Source organism: Antennarius striatus, chromosome 18, assembly GCF_040054535.1.
Source record: "Antennarius striatus isolate MH-2024 chromosome 18, ASM4005453v1, whole genome shotgun sequence".
NCBI classification, from domain to species: domain Eukaryota; kingdom Metazoa; phylum Chordata; class Actinopteri; order Lophiiformes; family Antennariidae; genus Antennarius; species Antennarius striatus.
This window is the reverse complement of record NC_090793.1, coordinates 19,527,693-19,546,290: the sequence shown is the minus strand read 5'-3', so window position 1 is coordinate 19,546,290 and position 18,598 is coordinate 19,527,693. Positions and strand designations below refer to the sequence as shown.

General features: G+C 45.0%; 1 protein-coding gene across 2 annotated transcripts in view; it reads right to left on the bottom strand.

Moving 5' to 3' along the window:
- Positions 1–4,333: 4,333 nt before the first annotated feature.
- Positions 4,334–18,598, bottom strand: part of LOC137611931 (contactin-associated protein-like 4) — a 56,877-nt gene continuing 42,612 nt past the window's right edge. The window contains exons 13-24 of one of the 2 annotated variants that reach the window (XM_068340107.1): positions 18,164–18,364; positions 17,440–17,602; positions 16,527–16,654; positions 16,237–16,407; positions 14,109–14,327; positions 11,202–11,441; positions 9,984–10,208; positions 8,243–8,376; positions 7,989–8,076; positions 7,226–7,441; positions 6,614–6,685; positions 4,334–5,942 (exon numbers count right to left, since the gene is read on the bottom strand). In XM_068340107.1, the coding sequence (XP_068196208.1) occupies positions 5,743–5,942; positions 6,614–6,685; positions 7,226–7,441; positions 7,989–8,076; positions 8,243–8,376; positions 9,984–10,208; positions 11,202–11,441; positions 14,109–14,327; positions 16,237–16,407; positions 16,527–16,654; positions 17,440–17,602; positions 18,164–18,364 (2,057 nt within the window). In that variant the 3' untranslated portion in view covers positions 4,334–5,742. The remainder of the gene's footprint in view (positions 5,943–6,613; positions 6,686–7,225; positions 7,442–7,988; positions 8,077–8,242; positions 8,377–9,983; positions 10,209–11,201; positions 11,442–14,108; positions 14,328–16,236; positions 16,408–16,526; positions 16,655–17,439; positions 17,603–18,163; positions 18,365–18,598) is intronic. The other variant, XM_068340106.1, reaches the window with a different exon arrangement.

Here is an 18,598-nt window from a genome sequence, read left to right as displayed (position 1 = left end):
TGTCCGTGAAGCAGCCATCCAGGGTAGAAACAGTCTGTCAGGAGCCCCTCTGGGCTGATCGGGGATCAGCTTCTCAGTTTTTCTGGAAGCTCACGCCTGAGGATATTATCACAGATTTAATGGCACCGTATGGAGCGGGTCAACCCCCCCCCCCCATGACGCTTTGAACCGCGTCTGGAAAAGATGCTTCTAATGGAAACGCGCCGCATCTACATCCATTATTCAAATGGGAGCGTTTGAGCCTGGAATAGACCAGCTTCAGGTCGAAGCGTCTGTTATGAACCTTTCAGAACCTCCCAGCCCTCTATTTACTGTAGATGGATCATGGTGTGACACCCCAACCTCCATTATGCATCCATCTCTCTGAAAGGACCTGCAGAACCGTCTCGATTCTAGGGCCACATCAGCATAATGGCTGTCCTTCAAGGGCCAGATGTAATTAATAAATGTAACTAAATGTAACTCAATGTAATGTAAAATATATGTAACATCAATGTAACTACTCCTTAATGTTAAATAACTCTGAATTTATTACTTACTCAAGTTACAAACATTACACTGAATTTATTACTCAAGTTACAAACATTACTCTGAATTTATTCCTTATTCAAGTTACAAACATTACTCTGAAATTATTACTTATTCAAGTTACAAACATTACTCTGAATTTATGACTTATTCAAGTTACAAACATTACAGTTACACGAAAAAACATGTTTGTTTGTTTCTCTATAACATAAATCCTTTTAATTTGTCAGGTTAATTATTAAACCCACAGAACTCCATCAATCAAAGGTCAAATTATTCTTGAGAATAAGAAAAAATAACATCGAACACAAGTAAGGACATTAACTATGTTCAAATGTTTTAGTCAAAGTTAAAATGGGTTAAATTACTGCATTGTGGGAAATATAGTTTTTGGTCAAAGCACACTTTTGACCTATTTATTTTTAGACACTCTGACCTTTTATGCTCTCGTGGGCCACATACAATGATGTGGAGGGCCACATTTGGCCCCCGGTCCTTGAGTTTGACACGTGAGTTTTGACATCTGCACTCCCCCCTAAAAAAAAACCCCCAACACAAAACAAAAACCTGAAGACAATTAACCCCCCCCATTCTAAAAAAAAAAAAAAGAAGGAAGGATTGAAGGACTTTAGTTGAAGTTATTGGTAAACATCATTAAAAAGACATTAGGAGTTTGTCAGAACAACTCTGCAGTGGAAGTCCTTGTAGGAGTCGTTAGTGAACATCGGTGGAAGTCCTTAATGGAAACCTTTCGTCAGAGTCGGAGCCTTTAATAAATAAAGCGAGCGTGTCATTCTTCAGTGGAAGTCATTAGCAGCGGGGAGAGGAAACAGCTTCCTGCTGTCCTGCTTCAGCACTCCGGCTCATTAGCCTCTCCTCCTCAGACCTCCTTCCATCCTCAGACACCTCCTTCACTCGTCTTCAAGCGACGGCCCTCAGCTTTGACCCTCCGTCCTCTGATCCCCCCCCCCAACCACCACCACCACTTCATCCTCATGCGTCTCTTCCAACAGAGTGATAATGAGTTAGTTTGGCAACATCCAGTCCAGTCAGACCACAACTTCTACTCCTTCAAATTAAAATACTTCTGCAAGAAAACCAATTAATTGAAGTGAATATTTGTATGTTCCTTAAATCTAACGTGGGGTTCAGAGCAGGGTGACCCCAACCCCTAAGACGAGGGAATATTTCAGATGGTCAGGCTTGCAGAGTTGTGAATGTTAAAGTCGTAAAATAAAACCTCCAGCATTCAGCGGCAGCAGCAACAAAACCAATTATTCACTGACCTTTTCATTTTGGCTTTAATTATTATACATTAAAAACTCGCTATTAATTTAACGGTTTTCTACATTTGAATTCCAAATTGCGTTTTGTTGAATATTTGTTTTCTAATAAACATGGATTGCAGTTTCGTAAGGTCGCAGAAGTTAATTCCCACACAATAAATCATGTTAAGAGTTAAATGAATGCAGGTGCAAATTCCTACATACATAAAATAATCATTTCCCTCAAATATCGTTCACAAATCTGTCTAAATCTGTGACATTTCCTGAGATAATCCACAGGTGTGGCCTATCATAATTTCCTCCTGCTTATTGTAGGATATGTTATGATGGAATCATGTTCTCACCTGTTCTCACATGTTCTCACCTGATCACATCTGTTCTCACCTGTTCTCACCTGTTCTCACATGTTCTCACCTGATCACATCTGTTCCCACCTGTTCTCACCTGTTCCCACCTGTTCTCACCTGTTCCCACCTGTTCTCACCTGCTCCCACCTGTTCCCACCCGTACCCATCAGTCCCAAAGAGGTTTTTATGTGCACGAGGGCAGAAACACCATCATCATCTCCTAACTCCTCCTGGTTAAGGCTTCTTAAATATCCGATCCTTCCCATAATGCCTTGCGTGTAACACCCACGTCTTTTAATTGGAACCGTTTTCCTTCATTCTGGCTCTCCTAAATCATTGTATAATACCTGATGTGGTTCTTAGACGTTATGTATGCCTGCATCAATGACAGTTTAATGATATACCTGCACCCCCCCATGCATTTAGTCTACCCAATCATTCCTGTATAATCTCTCATTACCACCTTAATCCCTGATTCCTGTCTCTATTTGCGCCCCCCCCCCCTGTAGGCTGGCTTTGGTTCCAGTCCCCCCCTCGTGTATGGCCTATTTAGCTTTAATAATAATAATAATGCTATTCTCTGTCCTCCCTGTATAATCAGTTTGGTACGCCTCCTGCTTGTGTTCTCCAATCATCCGGTCCTGATTGATGTGTTTTGGTATGGAGGGGGGGGCAGTCTGAGGAACTGAATAGCAAAAGGCCGGCGCCGGAGAGATGTGGGGCTCCTGGGAAATCAACGGTCTCACCTGAGAGGACCGACCGGCGGCAGGAGCGTGATTGGTTTCCATCTGGACGAGATGGAGAAAGAAGAAGAAGCAACAGCTGTGTGGACAAACAGGATTTAAAGAGCCTGGAAACATCGACGCACTCTAAAGGGTTCAGGCCCCCCCAGGAGGAATTAAAAATGTGTGATAGTTCAACTTTATATTGATAAAGGTGGGCTGTTATCGCACACAGGGTCAAAGAATTGGGCCCTGTGTGCGATCAGGTCCATCCGGTGACGCACCTGTTCCACGTTGAGAATGTTTTAAAGTGATTTATAACAGATAATAAACAGCTAACATGTGAGTTATCTCAAAAATAACTCATTCATCTCTACTGCATTATAAATAACTTTAGTTTTTTGCAACAGGAAGTCTTTTCCTGTTTCTGATCGCGCTTGATTGGTATTAAAAAGTCAGATTCATTATTTGCGTCTCTTCTTTAACTTCCACACGAGTCTCAGGTGGATCAGATGAGACATGACGACCGGTGGCGCCCCAGGTGAATCACATGACCGTTGATCAATGAAGAACCAATCAGACGCTTATAAAACCTCCGGCTGCCTCCTGCTGCAGACAGTCAGCAGCTCGTCACGTTGTTTTCTTCTTCCTGAAATCCTTTTCAGAACAAATCCTCTGACAAAACGACATCCTGCGTCTTCAGTTTAGAGCCTTGCTTTCATTTATTCATCTCGGTGTTTTTTTTTGTTTTTTTTCACCCCCACAATCCAACACTTCTTCTCCCACATATGTGAATTTCAGCCGGGGCCAAATGTGGCCCTTTGGGGAAATGAAACCGCAGCCGCCGGCTCCGCCGCCGCTCCGCTCGGTGTAAACACGCAAATGAGCGCAGAAAAGCTCTTGAAATAGATCCATTTGCAAATACATTATTCATGCTCCTCCGACACGCACTAATACAGTTTTACCTGCTGTTATGTTTAATTCATCACCGGCAGGTTTTTTCCCTCTGGGTGCATAAATTGTGAGCGATGTTTGGCGATTCCTCGGACTTCAAACCCCGGACGTCTGCTGATTCCTCCAGCGAAGGCAACAATAACAGATTCATTCTGCGTCGCTGTGAATGTGGGGTCGATTTGATGAGGGGGTGGGGTGGGGGGGCTCCAGCAGGAAGAATAACTTCCTGCACATTCTGATCACATTTACAGACAAGTTGCCCCAAGTTCCGAGTCCCAGGAAGGAGAAGGAGATTTGATCAGCTGATCTTAATCTTTCCCAATTTAAATTTAAGTGAATTTATATCTAAATGTTAAATTTAAATTTCTTTGAAAGGAGACATTTCCCATCAGGACATCCGCGAACAGATCGGCGTTCGAATCCGCCGAATAAAAATCGCTCGATCACTGGAAAAGACAGTTTTATTTTTTTTTAACAGAAACTTTTTGTAGCCAAACAAGATGATTTAATCACTCGATGACATCACAGTTACCCACCAATCACCAGCACATTATTTGTTAACATTGCCAACCATTCACCATGGCAACCGCAGAACATTTCTGATAATGAAAGTCCAAAAAACGACGTTTGGGGCAAGAATTTTTTAGTTTCCCTACAAAGTGAAACCAGTTTTGATGCGTTTCTTTTGCCTGTTTCTGATTGGAGGAACAGAAACAAACTCGTCTAAAGAGTGTTGAGGCTCTCAGCTTAACACTAGTGAAAGAAAAACACCGCCCTCCATCAGCTGTGGGCTTTTGTGCTGTAAAAAGATGAAGTTTAACTTTTCTTTATGCAACTTTTGTTATTAAAATCCCATCTGTGCTGTGGAGTCTCAGAGATGGTGATAAACAGCTGCTGTTTCTGCTTCCCGTCCAATCAGGAGCGGCTTTCACACGCGGAGGGGGAGTTCCTTCGGTCTCGGCGTTCGTATCTTAACGGCTGTTTTCATGTCATCCTCGCGCGCTCGACAGTCGCTCTTCATTTCCCATCAAGCCACCATCCACCTGTCAGACGGAAGCAGATTAGCATCTCAAAGTGACAGATTCAGTCAGTCAGGCTGTTAAACTCCTCAAGATGTTTTTTTGGAGCCGGGAGACTGAAGCTCCCAGCAGGAAGGAGAAACCTGGTTGGAATGGAGGCGAAGGGAGAAGCAACGCCAAGAGGATTTATCGTCAATGGCGAACGAGTTGGACTCTCCTCTCGGATGTCAAACCTTCACTTTGGGTTTCAGTTTTAATCCAGATGGAGGTGTTACCATGTTGGTGTTGGTAAAGCCACGAATCGGTCAGATAGTTGGAGCTCAAGATCTTCTGGGTCAAACTTATCGTCCGTAGATGTTTAGAAGAACTTGGCAGGAGTCCGTACCCAACTGAGGATTGATCCAGTTGGGTATTTGATGCAGGAAATGAGACGTTCCCCTTTGTTTGTTGGTTTGTTGGATGGTTGGCTTGTTGGTTTGGTTACGAACAAACAACTGGATGCCTTTACAATGAAACTGGCTGAAGGACCAGGAATGGGATGAGAAAGAACTCCATGAAATGTGGTTTGAGTCAGAATTAAGGGTTCTTCACGTTTGACATTTTCCCAAATTATGCAAAAAACCCCACTTTCCTCCACTTTTTGGAAGTCGCCAAACTTCCTTGATAGCCGTTTCGGTGACATTCACCAGAGATCCTCACAAAGTCGTCAATGAAACATTTACATAATTTGAACATTTACAGGATAAACATAAGTCCAGCAACGGATTATTTTGCCTCCGTACGTATCAGAAACCCTTGTGCCAGGGAAGTCTCTGATTGGCTGAATGAAGTCCTGGGGCGTGGCAGGACACGCCCTGCTCTGCAGCCTTCTTCATGGGGTCTAAGGTCAGATGAAATACTCCTTGGTGTTTTCCCCGGAGGCGTTCGGGGACGAGTCTCCCTGGTTGTTGAAGGGACAATCTGGGCCGTCCTCCGGTTTGACGCCCTTCACTTCCTGGTTCCGGTACGTCTCTTTTCTCCGGTAGAGGATTCTGGCGGTGATCACCAAACCGGCCACGATCACGAAGATCACCACGGCGATGACACCTGCAAAGGTGAGAACGATGCTTTGAAAAGTTATCTTTGTCCCGTACAAGAAGCTTAATTTACAATCTGGACTTTTAGACTCCGTTGAGCACATTGAGATTTAGAGGGCAGGTTTCAATTAACCGGAGGTCCAAAAATACCCCTGAAATCAATGTAATCCAACATTATAAAGAGGCCACATATTTTAAGATAAAAGTTTTCCAATCTGCAAGTCACTCCTGCAAGCAGGTTTAATTAGGTGCGATGCCTTTTGTGCTCGAGGCGGCTTTAATGGACTTTTCTGTCTCATCTTATCTATTTGCACGGTTATAGATCAAACCTTTTCAGTCTTGAGTTCAGATCAATCTGTGCTGGCAGAGGAACAAAGTTTGACAGAAGTTTAATGGAGTCTTGTTTGGCTCATCGTAAACATCTGGTGCTTTAAATTCACCCAAATTTAAATTCTATCCCACTAATGGAAAGTTGGGTGAAGCGTCTCCATCCGTAAGACTTTTCCAGAGCGGCTGTAGTTGCAGACTGAATACATTCCACTTTGGGTCGTTCTAAGATGTCATTCTAAGACTTACATTTTTGCCTTTTCTTTTAAACTTTGCACATTTTTTACACAAAATCAACTAAATTCAGTAACATTTGATTGATGAAGGTGGTTTCAGGGTGAAACGGTTGGGTACCTCCAATCAGAGCCGAGTCGGTCCTGATGGCATTGACTAAAGGCTGACCTGAGCCCACCGAACCCGACTGATCTACAGAAGACAGAAGAAGAGGAGGAAGAGGAGGAAGATGGAGGAGAAAACAAACCAAAGGGCACAGAGGGAAATAGAAAAAATTTAAATGACAATTAAAATACATACAAGTAAAAGGATAGAACAAGAGGTGAGATCAGAACATCATCATCATAGAAAGACGAAAGAAAATGAGTAAACTAGAAAATGTGAACCCAGAATACAGAAATACCCAAGGATAAAACTTAAAACTGGACATAAAATGAAGTTCACTTTTTTAAAAATTTTGAATTTAATTTTTTCTGTATGAGAAAACGATCTGCTGTCAACTCCCATTGGTTTAACTCAGAGTTTACGTCCAGTTTAAGCATAACTCGCCCATTAAACAAGCTTACTGTTGTAATGGAGAGACAGGAAGTACTCAAAGACTCTATATATATAATATAAGTAGAGCGGATCTGGATGTCAACTAGACAAACAGCTGTGAAAAAACCTGCTCCACAGGTAAAAAAAAAAAGAAAGGTCATCAAACAGTTCAGACTGATCTAACCAGACGCTTACCTGACAGGTGGGGCGTGTTCTCTGCTGCGTAGGGATTGGCCGAAGCCGAGGATCCGCAGCCGGACCGACGTAACGGCCCGGTGATGACGACGGGGCTGGAGTCCGGGTGGAGCAGGGCGGCTTTCAGGGGGCTGATGGCGTTAAAGCGGACCACCGACAGGCAACCGCTGAAGCCCAGAGATGCCAACCGGGTCAGGTCCGGATCCAGATCCGCTTCTGGGGGGACACATGAGGACAAAGAGTGTGATATGTTCCAGATATTAAACCGATCCAGTCGTTACCGATGACTCAATTAAGTCAGAAACAAACACCCTCAGCATCTCGTCGACGACCAGCATCCATCATCCGACCCAGATGTTCTCTCTCCACCTCCTCCCATCACCGACTGGAATCTCTTCATCCCTCCTCTTCATCTGCGTAAACAGCAGCTGTAAAAGCCGTCGTCCAGCTGTTAGCAGCTGCGTCCGTGTCTGTTCGGATGACGGAGGTGACTGTTTTCACCAAAAACACATCCTCACGCCTCTGAGAGCAGCAGGAAGCCGACGCTCCGTCACCTCCCACATCCATCAGCCTGACTGATGGTCGCCAGGAAACGACAGGAAGTACACTTTCTGAGCTGAAACTCCACCTCCTCTGGTTTGAAAGGGGGTAGGACGGTCACATGATGACGTGACAGGGTTGGAAATTTTATTTCCTGCTTTTTGCCTCAACCAATAAAAACCCAAGTCTACGCCATTAACCCTTTCTCCACCTCGGCACGAACCTTGAACTTTGCCCAACACCAGGGACTTGATGGCGTTGAATTCTCCATCCGACGTCAGGTTGAAGTCTTCTCTTGCATTTTCATCCACCTGAAACAATTTATTAACTTTAAGAAATTAAACTTGAACATATTTCGGTACGTTTAACTTTACTGCCATTATTTAGTTCTTAAAATGTCAAAAGCTTTTGATGTCAGATTACAAACATCTAAACTTTGGAGATTTTTTTTGGACACCGTTTCATTTAAGTTTTTACCTGGACGGAAACGGAGTCCAGCAGCCGCCTGATGGAAACGTGATGGAGATGACCATCAGATAGACTCCGCCCACTGCTCCTCAACACCTGGGCGTCTCTGCTGCCGTCCAGCCTGTACCTCACCTCCAGTTTATCTACACACACATGGACACACACGATCAACGTGACGCCAAAGTTTGTCGTAGTTACAGGATTAACTTTTAATCCCTCATCAATAACAAAACCAGTTCTAATAGTTGGAGGTTTATTAAGACATTTGGTGCCTTTGGGTTTTATAGATTGAAATCACACACTGTCCTTCAAACATCACTTTTCAAGTGTGCTAACTAATCCCCAGAAAGAACATTTAATTATTAGGATTCTTGGTGTTCTTTTTTTTTTTTTTATACTTTATTATTTTATTATAACATCTTCTTAATGAAGAAGGAATCTGCTTTGAGAGCTTCATCCAGGTCGTCGTTCTCAGAATAATAATAATCATTCTTGGCTTTAAGTGGTTGAGTTTCTGTCTTTTGGCTTAAGAGCTTTAAGAGCAGCAGAACAACAGAGCTCTCAAGGATTTAATTGGACACTTCAGCGCGAGTGCTTTTACCTGACGGCGCCGCGGCCCGTGTGAAGCCCTTAACGCCCTTCTGTCCGTCAGCGTCATTAAAACCAGGAAAAATCCATTTACAGCTAATCTAGCAGGAAAGTGCTGATTTTATTTGACTCCTGCGCGGCAAAAATGCGAAATTAAATTCCTCCAACTACACTTAAAAAGAAACCACAACATAAAAAAAGTTTGTGAAACACGTCAGCAAGTTTTCTGCTGTTTCATTCAGGCGTTCTGGTCTGCCAGCTATTAGCATCCGGCTAAAGTTCTTCCCTCAGTGTCAGGACTCAGAGATAAGACCAGCCGGATGAAAACACCCCAGCCGGACCGGGTGGAGGCTGATGGGGTCCAGAGAGGAAAGATCTGACAGATCCTGATAGATCTGGTAAAGCTGGGGCGGAGGAGGAGGAGGAGGAGGAGGAGGAAGAGGAAGGAGGAAGAGCTGTCAGGGGAAGATGACAGGAAGGAGAGGCGAGATGAGAGGCTGGGAGGAGGGAAGTAATTTAGAGGAGTTGAGATGTCAGAAAGGAGAGTCTGGCGTCTTGATGTTCGGATGGAGAAGCAGCAAACAGTTTATGCAGGAACTATTTTCTGTCTCAGTCGCTTCGCCGTATCACTACGCCAGTCAAGAGCTGCTGTTGGTACGCAAACGTTGATGACATCATTAGCTAGCCTCTCATCCGTAAGTGGAAGAACACCTCCTTCTGCATGGTGATGCGGAAAGAAAATAGTTCCTCTGCAACCCAACGTTCCTCAGTGGAATGGAGCTGACACAACTTCCTGTCAGAAAGGAAGTTGTGATGTTACGATTGAAAATGTCAGAATCACGCCAGAGAAAGGAGAAACTCAGAGGATAAAATTTACTGTGGGGGAGGAGGGGTGAGAAAGTCAGGAAGAAGTGTGAAAAAGACGATTTAAAGCAGTGGACCCCAAAGTTCGGCCCGCGGGCCGGATGTGGCCCGTCTCCACATTTAGAACGGCCCCCTGAACAGTACCAGACAATAAATGTTGAGGCACTCCCGCGATCGTCACAGTTTTTCTATTGCAAACTGACCCCAGCCCCCCCATCAGAGAAGTTAAAAATTATATATCGGAAAAAGTTTGCAGACAGGAAACCATGCTGTTCCTTCAGAATAAAAGCCTCCTCACCGTGCTTGTTGATCAGCAGCGCCAGGTACTCCCGCTGGTAGGAGCTGACGTAGAACAGCAGCGCCGGACTCTGGCTGGTCCTGAAGCTGAGGGAGACGTTCTCCCCCCTCAGCGTCACGTCGGAGTGGATGGACGACGGCACGGCGCTGCCGTTCTGGATCAGCTCCGACGGCTCCTTGAAGGCGTAGCTGACGGACGTCTCCGGCCCGAAGCTGGCCGACACCTCTGGAGGACGGAAGTGCAGACAGAACGCTACTGAATGATGCTAACGTCGGTCCGTTTCAGGGTTTTCAAACTAAACTTCCTCAGGAGTCGTTTGAATCTCTAACAGCAGATGTTTCTTCAGGTCTATCGATGGAGTTCATCGACTTTTCATCCTGCGCGACCAGCATTTGTCTCAATTTGCCGCATCTCTTTTGTTTTTCCTCCACGTGATTAATTACTCCGGATTGCCAACAAGAGAATAATTGTTTCCCAAACAGAGAGCAGTTAATATATTTGCACTAACTTTTCACTTTCCGCATTATAATTAATGGCTCAGGGTTATTTAGCTAGGTAAGATATTGGCAGCACATAAACAAGTCTGAGACTTCTGCTTATTACACACAACAGAACAGATTCAGCTCTGTTTGCTGACATTTTCAAACGCGGTCGCCTCCATTCGATATCTCACAAAGCGCTGCAATTAAACGCCGGCGCCTCGGCGTGCTGATGTGGTTTATTTGTAAGTTGTTTTCCAGTGAACGGTGCAACAAATGAAGGACTTAAATACAGGCCACTGAATAAACAGCGAGGAACCTTTTGATGCTACGTGGAGGCTAAGCACTTCATCAGCGTTCGGCGCGGCTAAAGGTCGACAGGAGCTGGAGAGGATTCTTAACCTTTTAACCAGGAGCACAAACACGAGGCGACGGTTCTGAACAACGACTAGAGACGACATTGGAAGGCTTGTTCTACGACGTCTTCATGAGCAAAGGAGGTTTAAGTCGCCATTAACGTTTGGGCGAAAGAGGAATAACATGTATGGAGATGGGGGGCGCTCAAGGACGCTGAAATTTATCGCATTAATTTGGGAGTTCTAAATCAATTAATCTCTGTCTCTAAACTTTATTTTGTGGGTTTGGACGCTGCTTTGTTGAAGTGGTTTACTCCCATTACGTCGCCGCCCCTAAAAGCACCAATCCAGCCATTGGTGACGCGTGACTCCGCCTTCATCACCTGTGTGGCAGAAGACTCCGGCGTACGCCGACAGGCTGCAGTCGCACCGGAAGCCGTTGGCTCGCTCCACGCAGCGGCCCCGGTTCCGGCAGAAGGATCCATAGCTGCTGCAGTGACCTGGGCAGCCGGGTCGCACCCCGGGGGTGATCCTCGCCCTCTCCTCCAGGTCCAGGGTGGCGCCATTCAGCTGCAAAGAGCGAATGCAGCCGCGGAAGCCCTTCTGTCTGGATGCTGTGCCGCCTGCAAGGCAAAGGGTGGGTTTAGTTGCGATTCCCACAAAAAACTGTCATCGCTTCCCCTAAACCGACACGACGATGACAGGCAATGAGGCAACACGCTGCCGGTGGAGAGTTGGCTTTCATCAGCTGTCTTTAGCTCCGTTTGCATCACGTCGTCCCAGAACAAACCAGGAAGCCACATTTCCTTCCCATTCCATCACTTTTATTACCCCGCACCTCAGATTTTATGTTAGGATTGCTACCCTGAGGGCGGCGAATCTCAGCTTCACATGAAGACAGCAGAGCAAGTGTCACTTCTGCAAAGATCACCCACTGAAATCGTTTTTTATCCTCAGACTTCAGAAGTGTCGGCATTTCTTTCTTTCTTTTTTTTTTTTTTGCTGAAAAACTTTTTTTTTGGATCTCCATTTCCATTTTTTCTGGATAAATCAGTGTCATCTGACTGGTTCTCTCCAACCCCAACCCAAGATTTAGCTGAAATAAGACACTGTTCATTAGATTTAAGTGTGGCTGACTGTGATTGGACCACCAGACACTTCACATCCAGACATTCTGGTCACCGACTGCTCAGCTATGCAAACAGAACATCTATGCATTGCTCGTTCAGACCTTTAACCAAACATCCAGCAGTGCAGCTTCAGCTAAAAAAGCACAGAAGTGAGGAGGAATGAAGTCTGGGAGCGTAAAAAGTTCTCCAACAGGATAATGAGGTTTCTGTGGGGCGGAGATTAAAGCAAAGATCAAACCCAGAAACTCCAAACAGGCATCAGCGATACCTTTCGATATCAGTCTGAATTTTAAACTCGTCTCTAACAAGACGATGACATGAAGATCCCACTGAGAGAGAAACCTAAAATACAAGAGAATGGGAAAACAATCACAGGAGAAGTGGGCGACTGGAAACACAAAGTCCAGCAGAAAGCAAGGAGACGAGACGAAACCAGGGTTTGCTGAAGACGTTTTCAGATGCATGTCCTGAGGAGAGCACCAGATGTTTGACATGCAGCGAATTATCACCTTTTTATGATTGCTTAAGGCGGCGTTGGCCAACCTGCACCACCAGGTTACTGATGAGGGCGGCGGTAGCAGCGCCTCACCTGGAGAACCACGCTGCTAATCAGCTACCTCACGGCTCTTGCTAATTAGCCACATGCTGTTAGCTCAGCTGGTTTACTTATTTTGCATGGATTTTCAGTTCCAGCTTCTTGCTGGGACCAAACCCAAGTGTTCTATATGATAGAATTTGCAGTTTTATAATTCTGTATAGCTTCCATGAAAATAAGTCCGCAATTTTACCCCAAAATCCTGGAATTCCATCAGGTTGACTGTGGAACGATATCCGTACAAACAGAATTATCTTGTCCAATGAGGAACTCAATGCAACGCCAATAAACTCCTGCTTATCTGTCCAAACCAGGCAATACAGCAGGTGATGTGAAATGTTGCTGGCTATGAATGCAAAAAAAAAAAACACCTTTCAACTGAAACTGCTGCATGCAGATATTTTACACTTTTGAATATTGGGCGATAAAGACGCCTGAAAAGCAATCCTGCAGTTCATGCGTCAGTGTGAGGCAATAAGGACGGGTATTAATGGGAAGGTAACTCGGCCTCCAAATCTGCACGGAATAATTAAGGTTCGTAAACACAGTTATGGAATTCACAGATGGCAGTAAAGCTCACAGCAGAAGAACATGAATGCATTGCGTGTCAAAATCTAATAAATACATCAAGTATCCAATCAAAAACATGTTTATAGAGTATTGTTGGGGTTTATTACAAGATGAGGGGTTATGAAAGAACCGTTTCAAACATCGGTCCATGAGTTTGACCCAGACGATGACCTCAGCAGATTGATCAATATTCAAGTTCATCAATATTTGTTTGGGTTTGTCTCCTGCAGGTCAAACAGATAAATTCTGCCGTTCATTTCAAGAACAAATCAAACCATTACTCACCCTCTTTCCTCAAACAGAAACCGCTGACTCAGTTGTTGATACTCAGCACCGATTGGCCGGTGGCCATTCGGCTCTTTGAGCAGAACCCTTATGTTCCTTATAGAGTCTGTGTCTGGCCTATGTCTGGGGACTTGGATCGGTCTATTAAGCTCAAACTGTGGATAAAGAAGCTGGAGCCCCTTGTAACAGATGTGCTGACTCGGCAGCTGTCAGCCAATAGAATGCGACAGTATTAACATAGTTCAGATAGATGCATTTTTTGTTATATTAAGGTAAATATTGGGACAGCTTTTGTGAAATTCTGCAACTTCGTCCTCTATGTTGAACGTTTCTGACTGCATGCTGTTCCAGCCATCAACAGTTGGCGGCAGTAATGTTCAACAAAACCTATGGACTCAAATGAAGGCAAAAGCAATGAATGTCTCAAAGTCTTAAGACAGACTCCAAACTCAAGTTGGAGTTTTTTCTGCCTGGAGAAACAAAGAAAACCCAAGTGAAGCTTCTGATGGAGCTGCTGACATGAGGACTCAAACAGGAACAGGTTGACAAGAAAAGAGGGCGAGAGACAAAAGGCAAAAGTGTCCAAACGATAGAGACAGAGAGAGACAGTCTTCAATCCCCTGGGGCTGGAGAAAAGTCTTTGAATGCATCATCAGGGGCACTCAATGCACCACCAGAGAGGCTAACGACGGCTATAATCATCTCCTCACCTATGAACAGCTGACTGTTGAGCTGCAGGTGGAAGTGTCCGTCAGCGGGAGCTTCCTGCGTGGCGGCGGGGAGTTCATCCAATCGGAGCAACGCCTCCTTGACGTTCCTCTCGGCTCGGACTCGGTGCCACCGGTTATCGTTCAGCGGGACGCTGGACTCCACGCCGACCTCCAGCGGACCGTTACCCACATCGAAGGAGAAAAGCACCCGAGAGGAGGCTGGAGAAGAGAGGAGAACCACTGGTGTTTAGAGGAGAACCTGTGGAGCCAACATCAAATATAACTACAAATTAAATAGTGAGAATCTAATTAATCTAATCTGAATCCAAGCAACGCGATTAATCCCAACTGGCAGTAATTATTGATCAGGTGTGTGTGAATAGATATGATTAGCCCTGATCCAGAACACCAGATCCAGTCTCAGATGTGATGCAGGATTGATGTTCTCAACCCAACGATTGCCTCCAGCCCTCTCTGGAGTTTTATGCAGTCTGTTTCATTTCTATATTTTTATGTCAAGGATCTACTCTTTATCAATTTACTTCTTAACCTTGATAGTATCTCTATTATTCTACTTGGACTACCAGGACCACGGCCGGCTCCTGTTTCAGCTCCAGGTCTTCACCTCTGACCTAAACGTCTGTATTTACTCCTCATAACTTCTCCTCTTGTCTGTTTTCCCCACCAGCGGTACCAGATGTAAGACGATGATCCACCGTTGCGTTATGATGTTTGTGGACGGAGAGGTTGCATCGCTCTGGGAGTAGAAAACTAGATGAAACAATATCCCAGAATCCTCCGGCAGCGCCATTTCGAAATTGTTCTCATGCGCAACCCAACTGTTACCGAACAATATGAGGAAGCTTCAGCCGAGACAGGACAGTTCAGAGCGGGAAAAACAGGCTGGCGATGATTTCCCCGAGGAAGGAGGCGGCAGCGTTCCTGTATTAGATTCCGTCCCCTTAAATCCCACGACTTCCCCCAAATTCCAAAAAAAACCCCCAACAACACAAAAAGGAGCAAAGAAAACAGTAAAGAAACACAAAAGAGCATTAAAAGAATCAGAAACCTGATTGAAGGTGTCGGTACCAGCCATCCCATAATGACACGTCACTGTTAAAGGTGAAACTCATACCATCTGCAGCATTACAGTCGTAGAAATACAAGGACACCTTGTTGGGTATTGCAGCTGTATTTTATATGGCAGGCTATAAACATACGTCTCATACCAGGACTCATTTCCATGGTAGCCATAAAGTAAATAACTCCCTCTTTGTTATGACGGTCATAATCTCAACGAGACGCCGCGTGAAAGAGCAGAATTAATGGAGGGTCACGCCTGGAATGGCCTCAGAGTTCATAAAAGTGTGACGTTAAAAACAAGGATGTGGAAAAAAATGGTTATGGTTCCCTTTTTTTCATGCATCATTTCAACTCAGATGTATGATCTGTAAATACAATTCAGTCCCATGTGGGCCACCATACATTACCCACAGCAATGTGACTGAGCCGAGGTCTGCTGGGGACGAGAATCCACCGCGAAATAAAACACGTCAAAGGAAGGAGAATAAAATGCTGGAAACATCCGGGCGGCAGACAAGGAAAGAGGCGGCGTTGGAAAGTGAAGCGCCGACCATCAGAACCCCGGACTGACGTCCGCCGCAGTGTTTTACTGCTATTTAAAGGCGATGGAGATGATGCGTCTCCACAGGCGAGTTAATGCACTTAAACTTTCCATGTTTGCTTTAATGACACTGCAGCAAATACTGTGGAACGTTTAAAAGCTGGAGCTATAAATAACCGCAGCAGACTGCTTAACGCTGAAACCATTTCACTGTGTGGACCTGAACTGTGAGGGAGCTTTTTTCCTCAATAGCTATGTGGCTTTAAATGGATTTAAAACCCACCCATGATTAAATACAAACCCTTGTGCAGAGATTATAAGACCTAACAGACACTAGACACACCCTAAATATACTCAGACTTACTCTAGGACCCTAAGAGTTGGCAAAATACTTCATAATCTGAAGTTGCAGAAATGAACTAATTCAAACGTCAGCTTAAAAGACTCTGACATATCCGTTCCCATCGTTTTTTATAAGGATTCTATCCTCCGGCTCTGACTTACAGCTCATTTCGATCCGGATGAAGTCTTTGATGCCCAGATTTTCCAGGAACACGCCAGAGGAAGCGGTGGTTTTAAACAGGAAGGAGATGTCGGCGCTCAGCTCTCCGTGGAAGGTAGGGAAGTGGAGGTACGACGTCTCTTTGTCGAAAAAGGCGGCGTTCCAGAAGTTCTCTGAGAAAAACAGAAGACTTAGGAGACATCTGGCAACCGGAAAACGCCACCATAGAAAGACAATGAGCGGGTCAGAGTTCATCTGAGTGCTCATGTCAGCCAAATGGAACCAGACTTACTGTCTCCATGACAACGGAGTGACCCCACCCTGTAGGCAGCCTCTGACCCAGGTCTCTGGATGTCGCCCAGTACCAGAGACCGCACAGGGAGGCTCTCCTTGTGGATGAGGAGCCCAGAGTCTTCCGCCCTGCAGGGGGAGACATTTAAAGGACGTTGATGTGGACAATCTGTTCTTTTCACGAACGTCGATCATTTTCACGCTTGTGTTTTTTAATGTTTCATCACCCTGGTGACATCATCACGTGTAGCAGCTGATGCAAACATTAAAGTATGAAGGTGCAATCTGTTTATTCCGCAGCTGAATTCTAAACATCCTGACTGTCACCAGCCTGACTGCCTAAACAAAACACCCCCATTTATTTACACCCACATGCGGCTTTATGTGCCTAAGATTATCTGCTTGTTAGTCGACGAAAGTTGTATACAGAAATACATCCAGGACTGGAAGTGCTAGAGGAGTGTGTGTGCAGCACTTTGTGGGTCTGATAAAATATTGAAGAGCAGCAGTGGCAGCGCCGGTCTGTAAAAATAGAGTCAGGGTTGCACAAACAGTTTGGATAAGGGGAAATAGAAATGGGGCCAAGCAAAAGCCAGATCCCTTACAAACGAAGGAAGTTAGAAAAAGTCAGTTTATCCCAGTCGATCTGCTGACAGTTGAAGTCGTGGGTCAAACAGGGATGGTGTGTCGAAGGCTCGGTCAACAGGTCTGTAAACTTTCATCTGCTCTATTTTAACTATGGATCCGATGGATCCGTCCGACCGTCGACTATCAGAAAAAGTTATTTTAGTGTAAACTGGTACGAAGAAGTTGGGATTCAGTGGCCAAATCTGCATATCGGTGGTGGTTGAAGGTTCTAGTCCTACTTGTAACCCCCCCGTGAAGTGTTAAATTGTGTGTTGATCAATCAGTACCACTCCAAGCGGTCGGCATCACAGTTGCAGTAGTGCTGAGGGTCCACACAGTCGCCTCGAAGGCCGCAAGCACACTGCTGGCTGCCTGGCTGAGCTCCGCCCCAGTAGGTCTGGACTCCACCGGTACCAGGACCGCCGAGCCACCAGCTGAACGGAGAACCCTCTGGAACGCGACATGTGTTGGGTCATGGGTTCAGCAGGAGATACAGATATTATGAAGCCGATTAAGGCATCAATGTGCAAGAAAAATTCTGCTCTCATGGGAAACTAAAAATATTGGCAGCATTAAAAAGTGAATTTATTTTGGTTGTTGGAGTTTCATTGATGTAGCCGAGGTCAGGAAAGGTCAGTGCATTCCCTCATTACAGTAAAATCAATAACACGCCTCTACATTGCTTTTATTTCATGGGTTCCTCGGGAGCCTCTCCTGAGAAATTCTACAGAGTGAATTATATAAAGCGTGTCTATAAATACCGCCTTCACAGTGTTGCCATGTTTCAATCTGTTCTTTCTTCTGTTTTTCTATGACAACGCTTTATTAGAGGAGCGGAAGACAAACAAAATTTCATGCTCCCACCCTCCATTAATATATTTATGTCATTGCAAACAGAAGAACTTTCCTCAAACAATAGAAACATCTAAAACATTCAACGGCGAGAAGCTTCAGGTGAAATCTCTATTTATGTATCAGAATGCTGCAGAAACTCTAGGTAAGAAACTTTACCTGGAGTGTTGAGGAGGCGGGATTTCCTGCAGTGATAGGCTAGTTCCTGCTCACAGTAATCTGATTGGCTGATGGTGGCCAATAGCTGCTCATCTTCGGCGGAGTAGTTTAAGTGGACTGAATGCTTGGTTCCCCCTGGAGATGGTCGGAGTCTGGTGAGCTCCGTGTTGTTGTGCGGGATTACCATCCAGGTGTTCTCCTCTGCAGACGGACAGACAGAACCGATACGTTCACTTATAGCAGATACCCTTATTTACAACGTGAACACAAGCATCTGTTAACAGGATTTAGGTCGTCTTCTCTATTTATACAATCATGCAAATGATTGAAAACTTCTAACATAGAAGGCAAAAGATATGATGAAAGTAGAAAATGAAACCCACATCATCATGATGTAAGACGGGGAGGCTTAAACAGACAGCAAGATGAATGGAC